Source organism: Oncorhynchus mykiss, chromosome 11, assembly GCF_013265735.2.
Source record: "Oncorhynchus mykiss isolate Arlee chromosome 11, USDA_OmykA_1.1, whole genome shotgun sequence".
Classification (NCBI taxonomy): Eukaryota; Metazoa; Chordata; class Actinopteri; order Salmoniformes; family Salmonidae; genus Oncorhynchus; species Oncorhynchus mykiss.
In genome coordinates, this window is record NC_048575.1 from 435,771 (window position 1) to 454,781 (window position 19,011).

A 19,011-nucleotide genomic window follows, 5' to 3' on the forward strand; every position below is an offset into this window, starting at 1 on the left:
GGATGGATGGATGGATGGATGGATGGATGGATGAGAGAGCAAATGGATAGAAGGATGTTATATTTTTGAGACCTCCTTGAAAGCAGTCTGGTTCAGCGTGCTTATATTGTCGTACTTTCAACTGTGTTGATATCAAGATTTAGCATATCCACTGTAATAAATTATTTCAAATGGTGTATTTCTGCAAGTAGATTGCTTACTTGTTATTTTTTATTCTAGAACTCCTGAGAAGTTGAATCTTGAAAATGGACTCAGTCATGTAGAGGATAAGACAGAAGAAACAATGATCACAAAAATGTAAATGATTATCACTGTTTTATATTATCTTGAGCTTTACATAGAGTATGTGATTGTTTTGATTATTATCAATATCAAGTAGATCTACTAAATGGTCAATCAAAACATTCGATTGTTATTCAGATCTCATACTATATTGTTAGAGAGACATTTTGTAAACATAACTACTTTATTTTGTATTAATCAAATTATAAAATACATTATTTATATCACAAAAAACATTTTGATATAGTTGAACATTTCTAAATAAAAATACAAATGATAAAATATATGTTTGTATAAATCACTGCTTCGGTTCCAAATACATTTCCTTTACTTTTTTACGTTTGGATTATGTGTGTATTGTTATTGTATTGCTAGATATTGCTGCATTGTTGGAGCTACAGTAGACTGTTGGAGCAGACTGTTGGAGCTACAGTAGACTGTTGGAGCAGACTGTTGGAGCTACAGTAGACTGTTGGAGCTACAGTAGACTGTTGGAGCAGACTGTTGGAGCTACAGTAGACTGTTGGAGCTACAGTAGACTGTTGGAGCTACAGGAGACTGTTGGAGCTACAGTAGACTGTTGGAGCTACAGTAGACTGTTGGAGCTACAGTAGACTGTTGGAGCTACAGTAGACTGTTGGAGCTACAGTGGACTGTTGGAGCAGACTGCTGAAGTTACAGTAGACTGTTTGAGCTGCAGTAGACTGTTGGAGCTACAGTAGACTGTTGGAGCTACAGTAGACTGTTGGAGCTACAGTAGACTGTTGGAGCTACTGTAGACTGTTGGAGCTACTGTAGACTTTTGGATCAGAATGTTGGAGCTACAGTAGACTGTTGGAGCTACAGTAGACTGTTGGAGCTGGAGCAGACTATTGAAGCTACAGTAGACTGTTGAAGCAGACTATTGAAGCTACAGTAGACTGTTGAAGGAGACTATTGAAGCTACAGTAGACTTTTGGAGCAGACTGTTGGAGCTGCAGTAGACTGTTGGAGCTGCAGTAGACTGTTGGAGCTGCAGTAGACTGTTGGAGCTACAGTAGACTGTTGGAGCTACAGTAGACTGTTGGAGCTACAGTAGACAGTTGGAGCTGCAGTAGACTGTTTGAGCTGCAGTAGACTGTTGGAGCTGCAGTAGACTGTTGGAGCTGCAGTAGACTGTTGGAGCTACAGTAGACTATTTGAGCTACATTAGACTGTTGGAACTACAGTAGTCTGTTGGAGCTACAGTAGACTGTTGGAGCAGAATGTTGGAGCTACAGTAGACTTTTGGAGTAGACTGTTGGAGCTACAGTAGACTGTTGGAGCCAACTGTTGGAGCTGCAGTAGACTGTTGGAGCTACAGTAGACTTTTTGAGCTACAGTAGACTGTTGAAGCAGACTATTTGAGCTACAGTAGACTGTTGGAGCAGACTGTTGGAGCTACAGTAGACTGTTGGAGCAGAATGTTGGAGCTACAGTAGACTTTTGGAGTTACAGTAGACTGTTGGAGTGGGCTGTTGGAGCTACTGTAGACTGTTGGATCTACTGTAGATTGTATTTAATTGCACCTGCGATAACATCTGCAACACTGTGTACATGACCAATAAACGTTTGATTTGATCTAGAAAAAAAGGTGAAATCACAGTCATTTTGCTGATATGGAAAACTTGAAATGAGAATCCTGTTTGGGATCATCCGTTTGTCTCTCAGTAATCATTAATAACATTTGTCTGTAATTGCTTCTATAAAGTTACTACATTACTTTAATGAAATGATAATGCTATAAGAACACTTTATATATGCACGTGTCTGTGTTGTCATGTGTCTGTGTGGTCACTAAACTCACCATCAAGGAGCTCTATATGACGTCGGACCAGCTAGACCCCAGCGTCTCATTGGTTCTCTGCAGCCAGCGGTCTTCGTATTGGTTGTGGCCAAAGCCCTCGTCATAGTTCCCTTTCCTGCTGAACAGCTGCTGCTAGTGGAATACACAGAAGAACTCCCGGGCACAGTGGAGCATAGTTGCTCCTGCTACAACACGTAGACAGACCCACTGCGTCTATTTCCTTAATGGATACATATTTTGCTGATTTGCGTAGTTAATTGTTTAATTCCAGCATTCATGTCCAGGATTGTAATAAACGCCTTAATTTCCTGCTCTGTGTTGTCATTGACACACTGTAGCTAGGCTTCCATTGGAGACAGATTTTAATGTAAATATTCTAATGTCTGTAGAAAACAATATGCACATTTTCATCAAACTGATTTTTTGCGGATAAAAGACTGTGCGTTATGATGTAGTGCATATGAAAATACCTTTTGTTGTTGAATTCCCAGGTACCGAATGAAAAATACAAGTTAAATGGGTTTCCATTGCATTTTTAACTGTACTTATGGATTTGTCACAAAAACTTTAGTGTTTATGTAGAAAATGTGCCCAGTCTGGTCTGCTGCCTGCACTCTAGCCAACAGCTCACACATACAGTGCAGATAGGCAACCAACGTTGAGATTATTATGGATAAGAGCAATATTATTTGTATTTGTCAAACTGCAGCCAAGCATCGATCATCATGTCACCAGACTAAGACCCTGAATATTTATTGGAAAGGAGCATCAAGCTCATCACCGTGCACTTTCACCACCCTGTGAAGTACATCATCATTTATTTCATCTAATAATCTAATCTCATAAACTCCACATTGACTTCTGTATTATGGTTATTATGTCAATATTTGCTTTCCATCCCAATTTCTCACGTAATTAAACAAACAAATTGTCTGTCTGCAATTATAACATTGTACCAGCCTTTTTCATGTTTCCATCAGCCCGGATGTGACTTTTTTCACGAGTCATGTAATTCATCTGAATGAAATAGGTTGACTGAAACAAAGGTTTGTGTCACGTTTCTTTTGTCTTAGTAGCCTCTATATTTCCTGCAGTTCCTACCTTCACCGGTCATAATCTGGGGGTTTGTACTCCCGAAGTTGTTGACTGTTTTTGTACTTGCCAGTTAAGGTAGCAGTTCTCAGCTGTTAGCAGCCAATGACTAGCGGTTTCGCTGTGACCATAAAAACGTATGACAACCATATTTATTCAGATTCATTACCAAATTACTTAATGTAACATCAAACATTAAACCTCATAAATAATTCATGGCAATTCATGGTAGCCCCCTAAACTATTTTTTTTATATCAGGCATTTATTTAAAACAGGCGTTAATTTGCTGAAATGTGTCCTGTTGACCAGCTATTAAAAGGGCCATTTGAGACTCTTCGTTCAAAGTTTTACGGGAAACATAATTTTAATAAGAGTTTGATTCCCACTTCACAAGTGACTTGTGTGAATTTCCATTCATCAAGGATATGGTGATGGATAGGTTTGATTGGTTAACACTGTTGAGCAGATCTCATTGTCTTTCGCTTTTTCTGAGTGCATACAGCAGAAACTCTTGTTGTGATATATGCATTTTTCTGATTTTCTCCATGAACTGGTTTCAGGCAGGATGAACACATGTCCTGTTTAGAGATGGTGGGACAGGGAGTACAGTGTATTAAGTTATCGTCATTTTGCAACCCTAGATACAGTTGAAGTCGAAAGTTTACATACACTTGGGTTGGAGTCATTAAAACTCCCTATTCAACCACTACGCAAATATCTTGTTAACAAACTATAGTTTTGGCAAGTCAGTTAGGACATCTACTTTGTGCATGACACAAGTAATTTTTCCGACAATTGTTTACAGACAGATTATTTCACTTATAATTCAATGTATCACAATTCCAGTGGGTCAGAAGTTTACATACACTAAGTTGACTGTGCCTTTAAACAGCTTGGAAAATTCTAGAAAATTATGTCATCGCTGTAGAAGCTTCTGATAGGCTAATTGACATAATTTGAGTCAATTGGAGGTGTACCTGTGGATGTATTTCAAGGCCTACCTTCAAACTCAGTGCTTATTTGCTTGACATGATGGGAAAATCAAAAGAAATCAGCCAAGACCTCAGAAGAAAAAATGGTATACCTCCACAAGTCTGGTTAATCCTTGGGAGCAATTTCCAAATGCCTGAAGGTACCACGTTCATTTGTACAAACAACAGTACGCAAGTATAAACACCATGGGAACACGCAGCCGTCATACCGCTCAGGAAGGAGACACATTCTGTCTCCTAGAGATGAACGTACTTTGGTGCGAAAGGGTCAAATTAATCCCAGAACAACAGCAAAGGACCTTGTGAAGATGCTGGAGGAAACAAGTACAAAAGTATCTATATCCACAGTAAAACAGGTCCTATATCGACATAACCTGAAAGGCCGCTCAGCAAGGAAGAAGCCACTGTTCCAAAACCGCCATAAAAAAACCAGACTACGGTTTGCAACTGCACATGGGACAAAGATTGTACTTTTTGGAGAAATGTCCTCTGGTCTGATGAAACAAAAATAGAACTGTTTGGCCATAATGACCATCGTTATGTTTGGAGGAAAAAGGGGAGGCTTGCAACCCGAAGAGCACCATCCCAACCGTGAAGCACGGGGATGGCAGCATCATGTTGTGGGGGAGCTTTGCTGCAGGAGGGACTGGTGCACTTCACAAAATAGATGGCATCATGAGGCGAGACAATTATGTGGATATATTGAAGCAACATCTCAAGACATCAGTCAGGAAGTTAAAGCTTGGTCGCAAATGGGTCTTCCAAATGGACAATGACCCCAAGCACACTTCCAAAGTTGTGGCAAAATGGCTTAAGGACAACAAAGTCAAGGTATTGACTTGGCCATCACAAAGCCCTGACCTCAATACTATAGAAAATGTGTGGGCAGAACTAAAAAAGTGTGTGAGAGCAAGGAGGCCTACAAACCTGACTCAGTTACATCAGCTCTGTCAGGTGGAATGGGACAAAATGTTAAATGACTGAAAACAATGAATGTCCTCTTTGAATTTCATCTCATGTTAAATGACTGAAAACAATGAATGTCCTCTATGAATTTCATCTCATGTTAATTGACTGAAAACAATGAATGTCCTCTGAATTTCATCTCATGTTTAATGACTGAAAACAATTAATGTACTCTGAATTTCATCTCATGTTTAATGACTGAAAACAATGAAGGGCCTCTGAATTTCATCTCGTGTTTTTGTTATATTTGGAAAGAGGAAAGAAAGAGTTCTGACTCTTATTGCAGTTGTAGCTTTGGCAAGAACAACTCCTCAGGGAGAGGGGCGAGGTGTGTGTGTGTGTGTGGGCTGGGGGGAGATCCAGATTGTTGTTGATAAGCAGGACAGATAATAGGCAGCTGAACAAGAGAATATACAAACAACATTTTATTACAATTCTATCCAAACAAATGTTTCATGAAATCACACACTTTAAAAAATCTTGTCTTCCTGACTGTCATTTTTTTTATTTTATTTTTTTTAACCTGAAGTGTCCTTTCTCATTCATTCAAACAGTTTATAAGATATGCCATTTTAGCCAAAGCGACTTGAGTAGATACATTTTTGTATGGGTGGCCCCAGCGGGAATCGAACCCACTGCCCTTGCCGTTGCAAGCACCATTTTTAAAAAGGCGGTGACGGTTTGTTGATAGGCAAGATGACCTTGACCTACCCAATACCTGGTTGGACTGGTGGTCACTACCTAACCCCTGGGAGAGGTGCTGGTGTCTGCTGAATCACCACAGTGAATGTCTTGGTGGAGAAGACCTTTTTGCCAAACTGATCAGTCTTCTCCTAGTTCTCCCTAACTGTCTTAGTGTCGACTACCTCACTCCACTCTGGGGCTATCTTCACTTCGAGTACGCTGACCTGATGTTTCTGATTGAGAGGGCTTCTGCTACAAGGGCTACCAGAAGGCCGACACTTCAGGCTGAGCTGACAGGCTGAGCACAGTGGAGGCTGCAGGGAGGACTTTTGTCTGGCTGCAGAACCCTTCTGTCTGTCTTCTGACTCCTGCTTGGCTGCAGACTCCTGTTGTCTGGCTGCAGAACCCTTCTGTCTGTCTGCAGACTCCTGTTGTCTGTCTTCTGACTCCTGCTTGGTTACAGACTGGATGGAGATGAAGGAGGATGGAGGACTGCTCTGGGACTTAATGACAGGTCCCTCATCAGCTGGCAGACCTGGGTCTCTTTGTGTCTTAGTGGTAGGGCTGTCCTTTCCCTGGGCCGTCTTAGCTCTGCTGCTGGAGCCGGTACTGATAGTGCTGATGTTGCTAGTGGAGCCTTGGGTCTGGGCTGCTGTCCCCTTTAGGGACTCCTGGGCTGCTGTCCCCTTTAGGGACTCCTGGGCTGCTGTCCCCTTTAGGGACTCCTTAAACAGGCCAGACAGAACAGCGATATCAGAGTCTGACTTAAGAGTGGACACAGAGTACAAAGCCTTCTTAATGGCCACTTCTATGTCCATCAGTCTGGCTAAAGTCTGCTCCTTCAGGTTCATGATCTCCTCACTTGCTCTCTCCAGATTTCCGAACACAAGAGCCATGGAGGACATTGAGGTCTCAGTATCATCTTTCAGCGTCTCTGATCTCTTCACTTCTGAGATCTTCTGTTCCACCTTGGTCTGTTGTTGTTGTTTACGTTGTCTCTTGTCTCTTGGGGCAACGACCCAGTCAGGTATATTCTCAAATATTTTCCTGAGGGCCCTGACGTCCACCTGTCTGGTGTCTTCCTCCACCTCCTCCACCCAGGTCAAGATCTCTTTCAGCTCCTCCTGCTTCCTCAGGTTGTCAAAGATCTCCATGGCCATGGTCACGTTACCCCTCATGATCTTATCCATGTGGACCGACAGCCTCTGGCCACGCTCATCCTCTGTCTCTGCTTTCATCTCCGCTTTCTTCTCCCTCATTACCACTGTGTTTTCCTTCTCTTCTTTCTGGATGTTGTTCTCTGGGTTACTGCATGGTTGAGGCTGAGAAGGGTCACTGGCTTGCTGTCCCACAGCAGTGTGTGTAACTGTGAGAGAGGTGTGTTTCTGGTTCTCTTCACTCTGGGTCATCTTCACGTGTTTAGGTTTCACAGGGGCTTTACTCTTCCCTCCAAAGTTCTGAAGTGCTGCTTGAAACCCTATGAAGTCCTCATTGACCTTCTCTTTGTCCTTTAGGGCCCCCTGGGGTCCCTGTCTCTGCTCTGTAGGAGTCCTTTCTTGTGGTGACTTAGTGTTGCTCTCCTCCACTGGAACCAAGTTAAAACTAGTCTGTCTCTGAGGGATGACCTCAGACCCTTGACCTTCCTGGTTTAATGTAATTTCCTCATTGAGTTGGGTTGCATCACCAGTGTGTTGGGTGGCCTCGGCAGCCTCAGTATCAGCTGTTCCTACTGAGCTCCCAGCTGGCCTCTCAGATACGTACCTACTCTGTTGTGCCTCTGGAACACTATCTGTCTGTTGTAAGCCTCTGCAAAGGGCATCTGCGTAGGACTTTGGTTTGATAGTGAATGTTTGGGGAGGTTGCTCTTCTTTTGATTGACTTTTAGTTGATTTCTTTGATTCCTTTGATTTGGTTGATTCTTTTGATTGAGTTTTGGTTGATTCTTTCTGTTGACATTTAGTTGATTCTTTTGTTTGACTTTTGGTTGACTCTTTTGTTTGACTTTTGGTTGACTCTTTCAGTTGAGTACTGTTAGTACTAGCAATACTATAAATACTACTAGTAGTTCTTATAGAAATTGTGTGGCTGTCACTGATATCTACCTCTGTCTCTGTTGACTGACTAGCTGTGCTTCCTGTCATCTGACCTGGTTTAAGAGGAACTGCTGGTTTCGGCAGAAGACCTGGTTTAAGAGGAACTGCTGGTTTCGGCAGAAGACCAGGTTTAAGAGGAACTGCTGGTTTCGGCAGAAGACCAGGTTTTGGGCCAACAGGTCTTTTCTTTTTCTTTGAGGGAGCTAGAGATTGAGAGCCAGTCTGAGATTCATGTTTCAAAGTGGAGGCTGTAGCTAGTTTATTTGTGGTTTGGTCTGGGCTGGGGGGGTTTGCAGTTGCTACTCTCAGCTCCTTGGTGGCCACCTGTTCTCCTTCACTCATCGCTACTGAAGAGAATGGTTGAGCTTCAGTCAGAAATCCAGTCTTTAATTCACTGTGTTTTGGAACATTCCTCATATCAGGTTTCTTCTTTTGGCTTTGAAATGTAGACTTCCCAGAGTTCACGGCAGCCTTGAAGTCTCCTTGGCTGACGTTAACGCCGCTAGTCTTCTCTAAAGAATGAAGCGCTGCCTGTAGATTACCTCTCAGTACCTCCTCCTTCTCCTCTTCCTCCTCCTCCTCTGTTGTAGCACTCTGTAACGACTTCATGGCAGATTTTAAGTGTCCTCTCTGGACCACGTCAGTGCCCTCTAGGACCTCCACACTCAAGGCTTCTGCATTTTGTAGTTCTTCAGAAGACGTAGCAGCACAGCTAGCCTCTTCGGTCTTGAGGCGGCAGGGTGTAGGTTCATGTTCTGAGGTGATAGAGGAGTGGGATGTGGAGATCTTTATAACAGAATTACAGCTGGTCTCTTCCTTCTGCACAGAGGTCTGCTGGACATCTACTACAATGTCACTGCTCTTCACAGAGATGGCTTGTCCTTCGCTCATCACTACTGAAGGGGCTGGTTGAGCTTCAGTCAGAGTCCCAGTCTTTACTTCACTGTGTTGGGGAGCATACCTCACATTAGTCTTCTTCTTATGGCTTCCTTTCTGAGATTTTGGAGATTTCCTGCAGATCATGGCAGCCTCGAAGTCTCCTTGGCTGACATTAACGCCACTAGTCTTCTCCAGAGATTGGAGCGCTGCCTGTACATTACCTCTCACTACCTCCTCCTCCTCCTCCTGGTGCTGCTCTGTGGATGTCTGGGATGTGGAGGTCTTTATAACAGAATCAGAGCACGTCTCTATCTTCTCCACAGAGGTGTGCTGGTCCTGTACTCTTGCTTTAGAGGTCTTCGCTGCCTTAGTCTCGTTCTGTTGGGCACAGCTCTGGTTGGCTAAGAAGATGTTCTTAAGGACTATATCCGGATCATTCTGCTCCACCTGATCCTCTGGTTGGTGTTGTTGATTATGTATCTTTGGCTCCGTGAAGACACCTGTTACAACATCAGTCCGAAGTGGGAGTTCCTTCTCCTCTGGCTGGACCTGCAAGGTTTTCAGATACTCCAGATCTCCCTTTTCAATGCAGCTCCTGAATAACTTGACATTCCCCATGACATTGACCTCAGGTTTGTAAGTGGCTGGGGCTGAGTGGTCCTGACTGGTGGCCAAGAGACAGCTGATGGTTGACTTCACATCGCCTCTCCTTACTTCACCAGTCTCAGTTTTAATCTCATCGCCTGCAGCAATGTCTAGGACGTTGTTCTCCGTCCTCTGTTCCTGTGGGGGATAGTACCTCTCCACCTCTTCTTCAGAATTGTTGTACAGGGAGTAAACGGTGACCTCAGTCTGTCCCTGACCGTCCTCCTGTATAACTACTCCTTTCCTCAGAGAGCTGTCCTGACTGAGGATGTCCTCAATGAGCTGGACAACGTTAGCTGTTCTGAACTCTTTATCTTGGTTTGAAGCCAGACGTACCTGATGGAAAGGTACCATCACCATGGTAACCTCCACGTTCCTCTTCGCGTCCTCCTTCAGGTAAACCACCTGAGGCTTAAGGGTTGCCCGGGGTAACAGCTGGAGTATAAAATTCTTAACCCTGCCCTCAGCCACCTTTTCCTGTTCTATCTCTGGTCTCAGACCGGGGGTCAGCCTGTACCTAGCCTTCTGACCACTTCCTGTCTCGCTAGCCTTGATGATGGATCCGTGGGAGTGGAGGGCGTTGAAGTGATAGAGAGAGTTCAATGTCTCGTTGATGCTCTCTGTCACCATCTCCATCTCCTCTCTGTTATGGTGGTTAATCAGGTCGAACAGAGTGGACTCAAACAATTGAGCTCTGTTCCTTACGTTAGCCACTAACTCTAACATGTCCTCCTGGACCCTTCTATCAGGAGCTAGGTCGCCTGGGAGTGAACTAGTGTTCTGGGGCTTTGGTTCCTGCATATGTGATGGTTTTCCAGTTTTATTTATTGCTTGGTTTTCAAGCAGAGAAGTACACGGATACTTTGGAATTCTTGGACTAGTTTCAACATCTGCGTTTGAAACACACTGTGACTTTCTCTCAAAGACTTGTTTGACTGTGGAGAACCCTTCATGCTGTGGCTGAACCTCAGTGTCTGCACTATTAGCACCGACACCCAGATCTTCTCCCTCAGACTGAGAACTCACATCAAGATTTTTAAAACAAATTTGGCTTTTGATCACTTTCTGATCTGTCTTACTGCTTCCTGTCTCAAACACTTGTTTTCTCTTCTGAACAGCTCCCCTCTCATCCTCTGACACGATAACCTTGTTCAGGGTCACGTCCTCCTGGTTGGCCCTCAGGGTGTCGACTTGCTGGCTCTCAAACAGCCTCCTAGCAGACTGGACGTCCAACCTGACCATCTCCTCCTCCTCACACTCAGTAAGTTCCCCATGAATAGCATCAGTCCTCTCCACCTGGTCTGTGGTTTCTTTAACCCTCTCCTCCTGAAGGTTCTGGTTATACCATGGCTGTTCAAACAAAGCTGATGTTCTCTTCACGTCTCCCCAAACACCAACACCAGCCCCAACTCTATTCCCGGCCCCCTCCGCGATGTGCATTTTAGAAGTGTGGGGATCCACAGTATTGCGCTGTACACAGTTCTCGAATATCAACCGCCTGGACAGGACCTCTCCCTCGTATCCGGTCTCGCCAGCTATCGGCTGGGTTTCTAAACACAGCACTTCAGCCAGCTCCTGATCCACCACCCCATCTAGGCTTTCCAGGCTCCTCAGCTCCGGGTGGGTGTGCTTCAGGAGCCTCCGCAGCTCAACTTTCTGTCGCTGTTGGTACAATGCTGACAATGCCTCTTTGGAAGGAAGAGTGGGAGAGGCGATGGATGGCTGGGTGGATGTTCTCACAGTGGGTCCTGCCTCTTGGTGAAGTCTGGATGGACCAGGTTGAAGAAGACCATCTTTCCTCTGTTGGCTATCCTCTGCCATCTTAGATGGAAAGCAAAAGGGGATATTGTTGTCATTGTCTCCATTGAGGGAAGTACCAATTCAAAGAAAACCATGCGCAGAGAGGACAGCCATGCTTGAAGGGGTTTATACATTACCGTTGGTCAGCTTGCAAACAGCTTTCCATAAACCAAGTTGCATTCTACATTTTACTCATTTAGCAGACGCTCTTATCCAGAGCGACATTCAAGGCCACATCGACAGATCTTTCACCTAGGGGATTTGAACCAGCAACCTTTAGATTACTGACCCTTAACCGCTAGGCTACCTGCTGCCCATTCTATTAGCTGAACTCCAAATATTCTATAAGCTCAACTCCAAAAATTATGTTTGCTGAACTCAAAACATTTTGTTAGCTTAACTCCAGAACAATGTGTTTGCTGAACTCCAAAACAATCCGTGCCATAAGTCACAGTCCTCGGAGAAAGGAGACATGTCCACATTCTTCAATGTTTGTATTGTTATGGTTATATTGCCATGTTATCCCCTGAATAACAGCAACAACAAGAACAACATCCACAACAACTCACCGTTAACTGCAAGCAAAACAAACAATCCTTGTAAAACACACCTTGCACTTTGCCATGCCAACTCTGGGAGTTTATGAACACAATATGACTCCAGTTTCCTCTGCCTACCTTGGATGGTTTCCCTCCTCTCTTGGTTGGAGAGGATGGATCTTGAGCCTGCAGGAAAAGGATCATTATTTCAGGTCAGACAACCAAGAGAATTCTCTTTGGTTATAGTCACAGCCGTGTATATTCCCCCTCAAGCCGATACCACGACGGCTCTCAAGGAACTACACGGGTCTTTATGCAAACTGGAAACCACATATCCTGAGGCCGCATTAACTGTAGCTAGGGATTTTAACAGAGCTAATTTGAGGAAAACGCTACTGAAGCTCTATCAATACATTGACTGTAGTCCTTGCTTAGGAAAAACACTAGACCACTGCTACTCACCTTTTTGAGATGCTTACAAGGCCCTCCCCCACCCTCCCTTTGGCAAATCAGATCATGACTCCATTTTGCTCCTCCCTTCCTATAGGCAGAAACTCAAACAGGAAGTACCCGTGCTAAGGTCTATTCAACGCTGGTCTGACCAAGCGAAATTCATAGTTCAAGATTGTTTTGATCACGCTGACAGATATGTTTTGGGTAGCCTTTGAGAATAACATTGACGTGTTCACAGACACGGTGACTGAGTTCATCAGGAAGTGTGTAGTGGATGTTGTTCCCACGGTGACTATTAAAACCTAACTAAACCAGAAACTATGGATAAATGGTAGCATTTGGGCAAAACTGAAAGCACAAACCACCGCATTTGACCATTGAAAGGTGACTGGAAATATGGTTGAATACAAACATTGTCGTTATTCCCTCCAAAAGGCAATCAAACAGGTAAAACGTCAGAACAGAGTCAAAGTGGAGTCTCAATTCAACGACTCAGACATGAGATGTATGTGGCAGGGTCTACAGATAATCACAGATGACAAAGGGAAAACCAGACACGTCGCGGACACCGACGTCTTGCTTCCGGACAAGCTCAACACCTTCGGCCGCTTTGAGGATAACACTGTGCCAGTGATGCGGCCCTCTCCCAAGGACTGTGGGCTCTCATTCTCCGTGGCCGACGTGAGTAAGACATCTAAGCGTGTTAACCCTCTCAAGGCTACCGGCCCAGATGGTATCCCTATCCGCGTCCTCAGAACATGCGCAGATCACCTGGTTAGAGTGTTTACGGACATATTAAATCTATCTCTATCCCAGTCTGCTGACCCCACTTGCTTCAAGATGTACACTATTGTTCCTGTACCCAAGAAAGCAAAAGTAACTGAACTAAATGACTATCGCCCCGTAGCACTCACTTCTGACATCATAAAGTGCTTTGAGAGGCTAGTTAAGGATAATATCACTTCTACCTTACCTGACACCTTAGACCCACTTCAATTTGCATACCGCCCAAATAGATCCACAGATCTGCAGACTGCCCTAGCCCATCTGGACAAGAGGAATACCTATGTAAGAATGCTGTTCGTTGACTATAGCTCAGCCTTCAACACCATAGTACCCTCCAAGCTCATCATTAAGCTGGAGGCCCTGGGTCTGAACCCCCCCTGTGCAACTGGGTCCTGGAATTCCTGGCGGGCCACCCCCAGGTGGTGAAGGTAGGAAGCAACATCTCCACTTCACTGACCCTCAACACTGGGGCCCCACAAGGGTGCGTGCTCAGCCCCCTCCTGTAGTCCCTGTTCACCCGTGACTGCGTGGCCACGCACGCCTCCAACTCAATCATCAAGTTTGCAGACGACACAAAAGTAATGGGCCTGATTACCAACAATGATGAGACAGCCTACAGGGAGGAGGTGAGGGCCCTGGCGGAGTGGTGCCATGAAAATAACCTCTGCCTTAACATCAACAAAACAAAGGAGATGATTGTGGACCTCAGGGAACAACAGATGGAGCACCCCCTGATCCACATTGACGGGACAGTAGTGGAGAAGGTGGAAAGCTTCAAGTTCCTCTGCGTACACATCACTGACAATCTGAAATGGTCCACCCACACAGACAGTGTGGTGAAGAAGGCGCAACAGTGCCTCTTCAACCTCAGGAGGCTGAAGAAATTTGGCTTAGCCCCTAAGACACTCACAAACTTTTACAGATGTACAATTGAGAGCATCCTGTCGGGCTGTATCACCGCCTGGTATGCCAACTGCACTGCCATCAACAGCAGGGCTCTCCAGAGGGTGGTGAGGTCTTACCAACGCATCACCGGGGGCAAACTACCTGCCCTCCAGGACACCTACAGCACCCAATGTCACAGGACGGCCAAAAAGATTTGAAGGGCATCAACAACCCGAGACACGGCCTGTTCCCCCCGGCAACATCCAGAAGGCGAGGTCAGTACAGGTGCATCAAAGCTGGGACAGAGAGACTGAAAAACAGCTTCTATCTCAAGGACATCAGACTGTTAATTAGCCATCACTAGCAGGCTTCCACCCAGTTATTCAACCCTGTACCTTAGAGTCTGCTTCCCTATATACATAGACATGGAATCACTGGCCACTTGAATAATGTTTACATACTGTTTTACTCATTTCATATGTATATACTGTATTCTATTCTACTGTATTTTAGTCTATGCCAACCCGACATTCCTCTTCCTAATATACTTATATATTTCTTAATTCCATTCTTTTACTTTTAGATTTGTGTTTATTGCTGTGAATTGTTAGATACTACTGCACTGTTGGAGCTAGGAACACAAGCATTTTGCTACACCAGCAATAACATCTGCTAAATATGTGTATGTGACCAATAATGTTTAATTTGATTTAGACCATCATAATAACATCTAAATAGAACATCAGACCATCATAATAACATCTAAATAGAACATCAGACCATCATAATAACATCTAAATAGAACATCAGACCATCATAATAACATCTAAATAGAGCATCAGACCATCATAATAACATCTAAATAGAACATCAGACCATCATAATAACATCTAAATAGAACATCAGACCATCATTATAACATCTAAATAGACCATCATAATAACATCTACATAGAGGATCAGACCATCATAATAACATCTAAATAGAACATCATAATAACATCTAAATAGACCATCATAATAACATCTACATAGAGGATCAGACCATCATAATAACATCTAAATAGAACATCATAATAACATCTAAATAGACCATCATAATAACATCTACATAGAGGATCAGACCATCATAATAACATCTAAATAGACCATCATAATAACATCTAAATAGACCATCATAATAACATCTAAATAGAACATCAGACCATCAAAATAACATCTAAATAGAACATCAGACCATCATAATAACATCTAAATAGAACATCAGACCATCATAATAACATCTAAATAGAGGATCAGACCATCATAATAACATCTAAATAGAACATCAGACCATCATAATAACATCTAAATAGAACATCAGACCATCATTATAACATCTAAATAGACCATCATAATAACATCTAAATAGAACATCAGACCATCATTATAACATCTAAATAGAACATCAGACCATCATAATAACATCTACATAGAGGATCAGACCATCATAATAACATCTAAATAGACCATCATAATAACATCTAAATAGACCATCATAATAACATCTAAATAGAACATCAGACCATCATAATAACATCTAAATAGAACATCAGACCATCATAATAACATCTAAATAGAACATCAGACCATCATAATAACATCTAAATAGAGCATCAGACCATCATAATAACATCTAAATAGAACATCAGACCATCATAATAACATCTAAATAGAACATCAGACCATCATAATAACATCTAAATAGAACATCAGACCATTATAATAACATCTAAACAGAGTATATAGGATTTTTAGAAACATTTTGTTGCAGAGGAAATACATGCAATTTTCAGTGCGGCCCTCTGTACCTAGTTGAAGACCGAATACGGCCTGGGGGAAATGTCCCCGTCTTAGCCAATCATAATAACTTCTAAATAGAGATTAGCACCTGTTCTGAAACTATAGTGAACAATTACAGGCCCTCATTCCATATGTCAACTATTTGAGTTGTATTACTATGTAGAGGTGAAGTCATAAGGTTACATACACCTTAGCAAAATACATTTAAACTCAGTTTTTCACAATTCCTGACATTTAATCCTAGTGAAAATTCCCTGTTTTAGGTCAGTTAGGATCACCACATTTTAAGAATGTGAAATGTCAGAATAAAAGGTAGAGAGAATGATTTATTTCAGCTTTTATTTCTTTCATCACATTCCCAGTGGGTCAGAAGTTTACATACACTCAGTCAGTATTTGGTAGCATTGCCTTAAAATAGTTTAACTTGGGTCAAACGTTTCGGGTAGCCTTCCACAAGCTTCCCACAATAAGTTGGGTGAATTTTGTCCCTTTCCTCCTGACAGAGCTGGTGTAACTGAGTCAGGTTTGTAGGCCTCCTTGGGTGCACACACTTTTTCAGTTCTCCCTACAAATGTTCTATGGGATTGAGGTCAGGGCTTTGTGATGGCCACTCCAATACCTTGAGCTTGTTGTCCTTAAGCAAATTTGCCACAACTTTGGAAGTTTGCTTGGGGTCATTGTCCATTGGTAGACCCATTTGCGACCAAGCATTAACATCCTGACTGATGTCTTGAGATGTTGCTTCAATATTTCCACATAATTTTCCATCCTCATGATGCCATCTATTTTGTGAAGTGCACCAGTCCCTCCTGCAGCAAAGCTCCCCCACAACATGATGCTGCCAACCCTGTGCTTCACGGTTGGGATGGTGTTCTTTGGCTTGCAAGCCTCCCCCTTTTTCTTCCAAACATAACAATGGTCATTATGGCCAAACAGTTATATTTTTGTTTCATCAGACCAGAGGACATTTCTCCAGAAAGTACCATCTTTGTCCCCTTGTGCAGTTGCAACGGTAGTCTGGCTTTTTTATGGCGGTTTTGGAGCAGTGGCTTCTTCCTTGCTGAGCGGCCTTTCAGGTTATGTCGATATTGGACTCGTTTTACTGTGGATATAGATACTTTTGTACCAGTTTCCTCTAGCATCTTCACAAGGTCCTTTGCTGTTGTTCTGGGATTGATTTGCACTTTTCGCACCAAAGTACGTTAATCTCTAGGAGACAGAACGTGTCTCCTTCCTGAGTGAAATAATCTGTTTGTCAACAATTGTTGTAAATATTACTTGTGTCATGCACAAAGTAGATATTCTAACCGACTTGCCAAAACTATAGTTTGTTAACAAGAAATGTATGGAGTGGTTGAAAAACAAGTTTTAATGACTCCAACCTTGGTGCATGTAAACTTCCAACCTCAACTGCATGTATAAATTGGAGGCTAAAAGCTGAGGTGCATTATACAGCACATAAAAACACAGAGAAAAAGGAAGTCAGGAAGTAGCAGTCTGTCTTTAGGAGCATTGAGCAGCCTTCAAATCCAATGGGAATGAAACCCACAACAGTATTGTTTGGCGTTTCTAGGGCCATGCTCTTATCCACTGAACCACACAGGACCACATGACAATAGTTATCATTTCTCTGTCAGTAGTCATTACACCGTAATACACTCACTGAGCTGTTCTGTAACAGCTGTCTGTTCTAAATGTACCAATGGGTGAGTGGGAGGACACTGAACGCCTCTGACACAAATACAGATACAGAAGCAGACCAAGGGCCTTGTGATTCACACAGCGGAATCTATAGAAGAATCAGGGCCTTGTGATTCACACAGCAGAATCTATAGAAGAATCAGGGCCTTGTGATTCACACAGCAGAATCTATAGAAGAATCAGGGCCTTGTGATTCACACAGTAGAGCCAATAGAAGAAGCAGGGCCTTGTGATTCACCTTAGAACCTATAGAAGAATCAGGGCCTTGTGATTCACCGTAGAACCTATAGAAGAATCAGGGCCTTGTGATTCACCGTAGAAAATATAGAAAAATCAGGGCCTTGTGATTCACCGTAGAATCTATAGAAGAATCAGGGCCTTGTGATTCACCGTATAAACTATAGAAGAATCAGGGCCTTGTGATTCACCTTAGAACCTATAGAAGAATCAGGGCCTTGTGATTCACTGTAGAACACACCCCTGCCCACATGTACACACCCCTGCCCACATATACACACCCCTGCCCACATACACACACCCCTGCCCACATATACACACCCCTGCCCACATATACACACCCCTGGCCACAAATACACACACCCCTGGCCGCATATACACACACCCCTGCCCACATATACACACCCCTGCCCACATATACACATCCCTGCCCACATATACACACCCCTGCCCACATGTACACACCCCTGCCCGCATATACACACCCCTGCCCACATATACACACCCCTGCCCACATATACACACCCCTGCCCACATATACACACCCCTGCCCACATATACACACCCCTGCCCACATATATAGACCCCTGCCCACATATACACACCCCTGCCCACATGCAGACACCCCTGCCCACATATATAGACCCCTGCCCACATATACACACCCCTGCCCACATGCAGACACCCCTGCCCACATGCACACAAACAAACAAACCTATACATGCTCAATTCTATCTTCACCAAAAATGAATCCACATGATTTTCCTTCATGTTAAACACGCCATGTACTCACAGGGGTAAACTGCTCTCAATCCCTTGTTCCTGACTGTCCTCTGTCCTCTGGGTTTGAAAGTTGAAGGTATGAATGCAACTGCTGCTACGGTCTCTATCTCGCTATAGGACTGGTATCTGAGAGGTTAGCTTTAAATGGTTAGTCTCTCTCTCGCTATAGGACTGGTATCTGAGAGGTTAGCTTTAAATGGTTAGTCTCTCTCCCTCTGTCTCTGTCTGTCTCTGTCTGTCTCTCTCTGTCTCTGTCTCTGTCTCTGTCTCTGTCTCTCTCTCTCTCTCTCTCTCTGTCTCTCTCTCTGCACTTCTTGCTCTCTCTCTATATAAATCTCTCTCTCTCTCTCTCCACCTCTTGCTCTCTCTCTATATACATCTCTCTCTGTCACTGTGTATTCCTGCCTGCTCCAGTGACAGCTGAGCATGTCATCCCAACACTTCCACACTGGAAGAAGGATCTGGTTCCAGGGTCTATTTCTGTCTCTCAGGGCGACTGGCCTAGTATTCTCCCCCCATCTCCCTCC

The 19,011-nt window shown here is 43.6% G+C and overlaps 2 protein-coding genes across 4 annotated transcripts in view; one reads left to right on the forward strand and one right to left on the reverse strand.

Annotated features, from left to right (window-relative positions):
• slc22a13b (solute carrier family 22 member 13b) overlaps positions 1 to 2,760 on the forward strand; it is a 46,419-nt gene extending 43,659 nt beyond the window's left edge. Inside the window, exon 10 of the mRNA XM_036934642.1 lies at positions 220 to 2,760. Within this exon, the coding sequence (XP_036790537.1) occupies positions 220 to 301 (82 nt within the window). The 3' untranslated portion in view covers positions 302 to 2,760. The remainder of the gene's footprint in view (positions 1 to 219) is intronic.
• Positions 2,761 to 5,568: 2,808 nt separating this feature from the next.
• LOC110535149 (xin actin-binding repeat-containing protein 1) lies at positions 5,569 to 18,803 on the reverse strand. 3 transcript variants are annotated; one of them, XM_036934646.1, is made up of 4 exons: positions 18,495 to 18,803; positions 11,937 to 11,984; positions 8,097 to 11,280; positions 5,569 to 8,024 (listed from the first exon to the last, which is right to left on the reverse strand). In XM_036934646.1, the coding sequence occupies exons 3-4, from the start codon at positions 11,278 to 11,280 to the stop codon at positions 5,992 to 5,994; spliced, it is 5,217 nt and encodes a 1,738-aa protein (XP_036790541.1). In that variant the 5' UTR covers positions 11,937 to 11,984; positions 18,495 to 18,803; the 3' UTR covers positions 5,569 to 5,991. The 3 variants fall into 3 exon arrangements, with proteins under 3 accessions (XP_036790541.1, XP_036790540.1, XP_036790539.1); XM_036934645.1 differs by having other exon boundaries at positions 8,061 to 11,280; positions 18,495 to 18,802; XM_036934644.1 differs by having other exon boundaries at positions 5,569 to 11,280.
• Positions 18,804 to 19,011: the final 208 nt, after the last annotated feature.

Bases quoted from the DNA above. Each gene is read 5' to 3' on its own strand.
- LOC110535149 (XM_036934644.1), bottom strand. From the start codon at position 11,280: ATGGCAGAGGATAGCCAACAGAGGAAAGATGGTCTTCTTCAACCTGGT.